General features: G+C 54.9%; 3 protein-coding genes across 3 annotated transcripts; 2 read left to right on the top strand and 1 right to left on the bottom strand.

The window, feature by feature from the left end:
* Window positions 1-1,813: 1,813 nt before the first annotated feature.
* A1O9_13135 (uncharacterized protein) lies at window positions 1,814-2,089 on the bottom strand (the record flags this gene model as incomplete). The annotated part of the gene is made up of 1 exon (XM_013397951.1): window positions 1,814-2,089. A coding segment is annotated over one exon (276 nt), but the record flags the coding sequence as incomplete, so codon positions are not given.
* A 2,178-nt stretch (window positions 2,090-4,267) lies between these two features.
* A1O9_13134 (uncharacterized protein) lies at window positions 4,268-4,900 on the top strand (the record flags this gene model as incomplete). Its single annotated transcript, XM_013397950.1, has 1 exon — window positions 4,268-4,900. One exon carries the CDS (start codon window positions 4,268-4,270, stop codon window positions 4,898-4,900), a length of 633 nt encoding a protein of 210 aa, XP_013253404.1.
* Window positions 4,901-7,456: 2,556 nt separating this feature from the next.
* Window positions 7,457-7,988, top strand: A1O9_13133 (uncharacterized protein; the record flags this gene model as incomplete). Its single annotated transcript, XM_013397949.1, has 2 exons — window positions 7,457-7,785; window positions 7,811-7,988. 2 exons carry the CDS (start codon window positions 7,457-7,459, stop codon window positions 7,986-7,988), a joined length of 507 nt encoding a protein of 168 aa, XP_013253403.1.
* Window positions 7,989-8,689: the final 701 nt, after the last annotated feature.

The raw sequence follows: 8,689 nt of genomic DNA, 5'->3' as shown, positions 1-8,689 counted from the left end.
CGGTAGAAATATGAACGAAGCAGGACGGTATGAGTAGGGGTACTACAACATCGTGCCGGCCAGAGTGCCTCCTTCCCAGCTCATGCATGGCTTTGGCGCTCACAATTTGCTGCAGATGTAGGCCCTGACGCCAGACACGACGGTGTCCATGTGCCCGTTGCTCTTGGGTCGAGGTGTTGCAGGCAGGAGATCCGCCGAGATCTGTCTTGTTGCCTGATGGGCCCCTCGGGCATTCTCTCGGGCCGACCGAGTGGGGAGTGCCAGGCATGCGGTCCGACACTCGTGCGGCTGGGGACGGAATGCGCTCGTGGGGTGGGTAGACATTGTTCCTGTACTGCCGGGCATATTGGAGGTCGTTTCCAGGCTCGAATGGGCTGGCCGGGGTTGGTAAGTGTCCGTGAGGTGCGAGAGGGGCCGCACGCAATGGAGGGACGACAGATTGCGTCCACGTATTCGTGTTGCTACGACCAGCCATGCCTCTTTGATCCCGCTACGGGCATGGGGCGTGGCCAATTATGTCGCTGGGCAAGCGATCACTACGGCAACACAAATAAGCACTGGATAATCGATCGGTGGTCCAGGGTTGCGCCTTCGAAACCCATCGCGCGTAAAACGATTACGTCGACAAGCCGTATATCCTCCGCCTACCCTGTCGTGTGATTTGTATCCCTCCAGACGATCCTTCTACCCTCCTCGATCCCCGTCCGACGGCGCATTGCCGCTGACGAGAAACCCCCAAGCAGAAAAAGATTCGCTGGCCCCGGCACATCGTCCCAATGGCACCGGCGGAAGGAAAGGTACTATGTCCTCCTCGACGTTGTTCTCTGTTCTCCGCTTCACCGGCCGCCCTCCTTGCCACGATAGAGTCTCAGACCACTACGGATCGCTAGGGACCCGCGGAATCGGAACAACGGCGCAGCCCGGAGTGGGAGTATTTCAGGGAAGCGCTGACAAAGGCCTGAGTCCAGGAGTATTAGCAACGACGCTCCAGCGCAGCCACCCGGACGCTCGCAAGGGTGATTCAAGTGAAGGACAAAACGATAGAGGAAGATTCCGAGGGTCGAATGTTAATGATGAATGTACGACAACGGTCGAGTGCATCGCCGGGGGATTGGTGTTGGGTGTACATTCGTGTCATGGTCCACCTCGAGTGGAAGGTTCGGACACATTGAGAGTTTGATGATGTGTGACATCGGAACAGATGGACCAGTGTCACTCTATCGCATGTTTGAGCAGGCTGCCGATGGCCATTTCACCCATGTCGCTACTATTTGGCCTGTGCGTGCACATCTTCTCATGAAGATTGGCCGAGAGGCGAGAGGGCCTGTTGAACTGAAGGCGATCCGTCCGTCCCTTTTTATTGCAACGGACTAGATAAAGCGAAGGGGCCACGTACACATACAGCGCAAACAACGACATGGGGCGTTGCCCATGGCTGGCCCCCAATTTTGATACAGCTAGAGTAGATCGACGGCTAGGACATTCCCCATAGCGATCTGTCGTCCGAAAGACCCGAGCATGGGACCCAACCCACTCCCCGACGTGGTCAACACGGCGAGAAGATCTCCTGTCCTCCCACCCAAACTCCGTTCTGGCTGTCTCGAGGCGGGCACGATCACTCAGCGACCCGTGTCTCGTGGCGCCGGTGGGCCCCTCCCCGCTCCATCGAAAACGTGTACCCCCGTAGAACCCCCGATCTGTTCTTGATGCACCTCGATGACGTCACCGTCCGCCATTTCGAGCTACGTACTTGATCAGTCCTGCTTCCGCACCCGTCGTGTGCAAGGCGGTCGGGGAGCAAAGAACAACTCACCTCGTTTGGAGTATCGGTCGCGCGAACCTTCTGTCCTTCAAATAAAAATCTTGCGCTTCGGGGGTCTTTGCTCTGTCGTTCACAAAACGCCTTCATCAATTTCTCTAGTTTGGTACTTCTCTTGATCTTAAAACACACTTCGTTATTTCCGTCCGTGACCTTGATGTTGAGGTGTTCGTCGGGCGTGGGGGGGCGAGTAGTCTCGGTGGCTACGCCGGGGGAGGGTCTTGGGAAGGTGCCAGGGTCCTGGGCAGGAAGGGTGTTGTAGCTAGTCATCCTCGAGCCGCCAACGGCGCAAGGCGCGTCCCGGGGCGGGTGATCTGGACGGTGAAGATCGCAGGAGGGAGGGGTGGAAAGAGGGCCAGCCAGACCCGTCCGACTTTAGGAGGCACCCCAACCGCAGGCGTGCAATTCTATCCTCGGCGGGAATGCTAGGGGATGCAACCTCTCCAGGCTCGGCGAACGCCAAAAATACCCAGGAAAAGAATTCCCACCAGTTTTGATAGAGGGATCATTGACGGTCTACCGTTATGTGAGCGATGGCTGAGGTGGGCGATCGGCACGTTGAAATAGGAGTGTGCGGACTTTCGTCGGCAAGGCAGCTTTCCCAACGAAGTTAGGCAGATCTCCAACGCTAGAACACACGGACCCGGGAAATTTGCCGAATACAGGAAAGTCTCGATAAGTTCAGCCGAGCGAAGCTGCTCAAGATGTTAGGCAATCTCTCGACACGCCACGCCATCTAGTTATTGGTTGGATATTGAGTCCTGAGCAAGACAGCAGGCCACTCGTCGAAGCGTGCGATTTCCTCGAGCTTTTTCTTCCAGCACACACGGATTCCGTCCGAGGCCCCGGAACAGGCTTCGATCCGCGCTCTCGACTATGGACCACGATTGATTGCGTTTCCAGAGACGGCTATTTTGAGTGGACATCTATCGACATGCTATTCAGTGAAATCCTCGACGAGAAGAACTCCTCAACCTTCACCTGGCGCCGTTTCCGAACTGCAAAGTGCACAAGCCCTCCCTGGAATTACTCAACGACCGGCCGGCTAGTTTGATGAGAGGTCGCCTTATAACGTGACCGTCGCCGCTACGTCATATCCAGTTCATTTGATCGTGACGAGGCATTGAGGCGCATGGCCTAGGATGGACCCCAGGATGACGACATTTTTCCACATTAGAGGTGGCACATATTACAATATCCATCATTCATTGACCGGTATGTCCGCTCGACCTTGACTCCGAATATCTTCCCTCCTCAACGTTAGTTTAAGGTGCGATTCCTCACCGACACTTTTTTCGAGCGGGCAGCTCATTTGAATAGCAGCAGCCAAGGAAAGTGCTGCTGCCTCGTCACAATGGGATAAGATGGTTAATATACTACTTATTCCCCCGTACCTTGGTCGATCTCCAGTGTAACACCTCCCAGGGATGCGAGAGGTTGGCCTCTGTACTCAAGTAGAAATTCGATATGGTTTCGATTCCATTCGTGAATTGACTGGAGAAAAATCGATGGGCTCTGCAAAGTTGTCACCGTGCCCCAAACGAGCTAGCATAATGATCAATGGGGTTACGGCTTTTGTGAAGGCCGAAAACACACTCCTGCGAAGCCATGCCTCATAGACCCCAAAGGCCATCCTAACTCTTCTCTTGCCGGCATAGAGGCTTACAAAGTAGCCATATATCTCCTTTACCAGTTCAATCCGCGTCGAAGATCGGTGCACTGCACAATATTCGTGATATCTTATTTGTCGCACTGTTCGTGCTAAAGCGATGAAAGGTCAGGTGATCTTGGATGTAAGCAGCAGTGTTATTTTTCTCATTTATTTTTTTGTCTGAGGTGTGGGTACACCCTCCCGCATATATATATGAAGTCCATAGCTGGATTACTAATACAGTTTGTTCCCCATGGCTTGCCAAGATCATGCCTATCCTGCGACACTTATCGTGGATAACCGCGATTAACATCTTCACCACGAGGCCATGTTCTTCCCCTTCAAATGCTGACTGGTCTAGGCTCGGGCTTGGACCGCGCCAGTATGGACCCAACACCGGTGATGATGACGAACCCTAGGGAGCCTACTGTACGAGGCTCTCAGGTGAGTGTTTGACGTTCCAAACCACGGGGCAACTGATCTGGCCAGTCCCCTCGTGTTCCGGCCCCTGCGTCACGATCTAGACCGATTTAGGATTGAGCCTCTCGTGATGAGGTCATGTGACTCTTGACGCGTCGACGCGTGCCCCACGGTTGGTTGCTCTTGGCGGGCCGCAGTCGCGTCGTTCACGGATGCACCCGGTTGTTGTCTCGCCAACCATCATAATTCTGAGCAACACGCACCAGGTTGGATGGATATCGAGCACAATGGCAGCATCGCGGGCTCCACCAGTATGTGAGTGTTGTCGTCGATCTAAATCTAAGAAGGCGTGCCTGTGCCGTCGTCAGGCCCTCGATATGGGCCAGGATGGCACGGCGGAAGACAACGGTACCTCTTCTGCGACAAGTGAACCTCTGATCGTGCCGCGCCTAGCAATCCCGCCAAAGGGGCGAAAGCGACAGCGAACCTCCCAAGATCCCGAGCCCGGACCGTCGAACAAAGGACCGTGTGGCGGAAGGAGCGGGGATAGCGTGCTTGTCCCCGAGGGAAATTCCAGCAGCGTGAACGCCGAGGCGAGGCCGCAGATCAATAGTCCGGAGATCGAGGTGCTCAAAACTAGCCTGAGGGATGCGACCGTGGCCTTCGAGAGTGTGGAGGCAAAAGTGAAACGCCTGGAACAACAACTGGCGGAAGAAAGACAGAGCAAGGCAGAGATGGAGAACGTGCACGCACGTCAACAGACCGAACTGCACGCTGCACAGACAGAGATCACGCGTCTGAGCGACGAGCTTACACAACGACAGCAAGAGATGGAGCATGAGCGTGCAGACCAACAGTCCCAACTGCAAGCTGCACAGACAGAGGTCGCACGTCTGAACCGCATGAACGAGATAATAGGCACAATTCACGACATTATCAACAAGGAAGGGCACACCTGTCGACCCATGGACGACGGCCCGCAACCGCAGTTGGTTCAGGCGGGAGGGTGAGCCATCCCGTGTCCCGAGTGGAGCACGATCTCGTCCTCTGTCCGGGTCAGAGAGGCATACGGGCACGCCGTTTTTCTCATTGACGAATGTGTGGATCAGGAATGCGCCACCGCCACGAATTGGCGAACGACGCCATCACAGTCACGCTGGACCTCACCTGCACAAGTGCCATGACCTGAAGGGGATGAGAATCCGCGTCGCCGTTAAAACTCCCCACAGCGATCTCAGTCGACGATGCGGTGAAAGTTCGCCCGGTGGAGGATGGACCCCCTACGATGACCTGCCTGTTCCCGGACGACGAGGGCACCCCGACGTGTGGCATGCTGTTCTGAAGGCCAAGGGTGGGAAGCTGGTAATGATGGCAACGGTGGAATGTTGGTGCCCTTCTACGCTACTCCAGAGGGGATCGAACGGATCTCTCTTCATCTATCGCGACGCCCCGGCAGGCCCGTGCTCGCCTCGATGGTCCTCTCACAACATTTGAGGAGGGGAGGGACAGAAAGTGTGCGTGGCGTCCCTCGAAGCCTTTTCTTGGAATTTTGCTCCCCGGGGTTGGTTTTGGGGCCGGGGGGGAGGGGGTTCTCAGCATGGCCGATGGAGGGTAGGTCATTAACTTGCAACCCGAGGGCCTATTCCACCAAACCATGTTCTCCCTTGGCGCGCTCTGACAAACGGGTTGTGCGAGCTGAGCAAGATAGAGAGACGGCGCAGAGAGTCAATCGGAGTCTAGCTGGAAAGTTGATGGCAAGCCGAGAACATGCGGGGAGTGACGACCAGGGTTTGCGGGGAGAGTTGTCGCAATCCTACAGAGATGAAGAACAAGCCGAGAGTGGTAACCAGCGCTCAGCCGAGAATGTAACGTAAGCCGAGAGGGCGAGATGCTACGAAGGTGTTGGCATCAAGGACTCTTGAAGGGAGGGAGAAGTAATTTTATTTACGAGTCTAGCGATACAGCTCGCCGGAGCCTATCAAAACGAGCAAGTATCATGAGTGCCTCGGTATTGACTAGGTCAAGCGGGCAGGTTGTCAAAAATGTCTTCGTCCGTCTGATAGATATTGTCTGCAACAGAACGCCAGGGGCTATGCCTGGCCGACTTGTTCTGACGACCTATCTACAGCCCACCAGTAACTTCAGCGCGCAGTCAGTTGATCTTGAAACTTTGGTGGTTGTATCACGCAAGCGATGGAGGCGTTCGGAAGGTCCGGAAAAGGACATTATCGATATGGATTTTTGGTGATGATAACCCCTACCTTTAGGTTTCCTTCATCTCCCAGGTCCATAGAGCATAACTGGTACTCTTATTTTCTGCTGCTCTTGATGTAATAGTCAGCCGGCCTATCACCCTTCGAGATACCGGCTTTTGACAGCCTCCCCGGCGGAATCTACCCTCGGAACCGCCTCCACACTGACTCAAAATTAAACTCGCGCGCCAGTTGGCAACCGCGGGCGATGGCTGAATCTGACCGTATCACTTCCCTCCTCTCCCAGCTAGACCCCGCCTTTCCCCAAGTATAATCATGTCTGACCTCCCCTGGGTCGGGCGATGGTTGCAACCTGTACCTTTATCGTGGTCTAAGGGTCGAGTGGGTTTTCACCTGGATAGGAAGTCGACATTGCCCGGAGAGGGATTGAGAGCGAAATTCCTTCTCCAGCAACGGGTGAGGCCGGCCCAAGCGCCCGCGCCCTCCACCAATCGCCGCTCAGGGACGAGTGCAGCACACCACTGCGTCCTCTTGGTTGGTCCTCTCGACTCGGGTCACATTTCGACATCACCGGCCGGTGAGTTCAAAACTCGCGGGGTGATGGTCTGCCTGGAGGTCTAGGTGAATCACGTCCAACTCTCGTGTGTACAGGCAGGGATGATGCACGCCGACTGGCGGACATCAAACCCCGGAGGGCATCCTTGGCCGGGGCTGGTCAGCCGCCTTCTCAGTTCGAACCTTGTCGCCGAGGCGAGATCATCGACCAGAATTGGACGAGGCAACCTCTGAAACAGTCCCCACGCACAGCACCGAACAGAGGACGGTTGGCCGCTTAGGATGCGGAGGATGAACTTAGGTCGGGCAAAGGGTCGTGGTGAGAGCGCAGGGGCCGTTGATGCCCAATGTATGAAGGAATGTCCCCATTGACCTCCCGGCGCCGACCAAGAGCAGGCTCGGAGGATTGGTTGTCGCCTATGAATGCGGTGTGCGAGCCAGACGCCAAGGAGGAAGTCGGGCAATGCAGGTTGCCCGATCTAGCGGTGTCTTCGAACTTTTGTGACCAGTCGGAGCGCACGCTTCACACCCCCCAGGCCGCGCCGTCTTGCGAACCAAGGTACACCCTGCGCCACTGGATCTATCACGATTCACTACCAGGCAACCTCTACTGTTCTAGTCTTGGACTAGCGAAGACATTAACCCCCCTTAATATGGCACCGCCTCGATCACCGCGTACAATCTTATGCTCTCAGTGGATGCGAAGCATCGTTTTTGCTTTCAAAGGGGATAGACAGCTGCTCTGGACAGAGCTTCCCATGCTCACTCATTGGGATCTTGCTTGTTGGATAGGAAACAATGCCAACCCACCAACGTGACACGGACTGGAAGACGCTGGCCGCTCAGAAGATTGCAGAGACATCAGACCAAATTCGTCCTGAATGGCTCCTGTCGGATTCGGAGCTAGAACAGGCACGCAGCAGACGTGATATTACTGGAGATTTCATTATGAGCTTCCTCGATGAGGCAGCTGCAGCGATCACAGCACTTTCTGCTCTGGAGCTGGCAGAAAGAATAAAACAGCGCGCCCTGACAGTGATGGAGATAACCCTTGCATTCTGCCACCGAGCAGCAGTGGCACATCAGATTGTGAGTACTAAGGGCCACGAGCAGTCTCAATGTCATCGGTCTTGAGACTCATTAATGGACTAGAATAAATGTCTCCACGAAATTTTCTTTGACCAAGCAATTCGGAGGGCCCAGGAGCTTGATCGCCATCAAGAGTGCACTGGAACCGTCCTTGGGCCTCTTCATGGGGTCCCAATCAGTCTCAAGGACCAATTCTATGTCAGAGGTGTCGAAACGACCATGGGATACGTCGGTTGGATAAATACAGTTGAAGGCGACGCGGGGAGCCCTGAGTATAAAAAGAGGGAAAGCGTTGTCGTCCAGGATTTGTTGAAGCTCGGAGCGGTACTATACTGCAAGGTAATCTATCCTTCGACATGCGCCCTATCTATGGCTAATTGGGGTTGGTCTAGACAAGTCTTCCACAGACTCTTCTGGTATGTATGCCAAATATCACACTGGTCCGCGAACCATGTCTATTCTGAAGCCTCCAATACCGTGCAGTAGGCACATTCTGACATCTTAGCTCGGTGAAACTCACAACAACATTAACGGATACACAATGAACCCCGTCCACCAAGCGCTCTCTTGTGGTGGCTCCTCTGGTGGTATGACTACTAGCGCTCCCTTGCTGAAAATATGCTAACAAGTGCTCACCTCCAGGAGAAGCCTCTCTTCTTGCTCTCGGAGGAAGCTGTCTTGGTATCGGCACGGATATCGGTACTGTCTCCTACTCGACAGATCTGTCTCGGTTTACTGATGCACTGAGCAAGGCGGTTCCGTGCGGATCCCCGCCGCGTTTTGTGGTGTATATGCTATCAAGCCATCCTTTGCCCGTTTCCCCTACAAGGACACAGCAAACAGCGTAGGTTGCTCTTCCTCTACTACTCAAGGGAATGTCTCATCGCAACTGACCTACGTGTGGCTTTTCAAGAACCCGGCACAGACGGTCGTCAAGTCCGC

This window comes from Exophiala aquamarina, assembly GCF_000709125.1.
Source record: "Exophiala aquamarina CBS 119918 chromosome Unknown aczIA-supercont1.81, whole genome shotgun sequence".
In the NCBI taxonomy this organism is placed as follows: domain Eukaryota; kingdom Fungi; phylum Ascomycota; class Eurotiomycetes; order Chaetothyriales; family Herpotrichiellaceae; genus Exophiala; species Exophiala aquamarina.
Note: the sequence above shows the minus strand (reverse complement) of the source record. Positions and strands in the feature narration are given on the sequence as shown.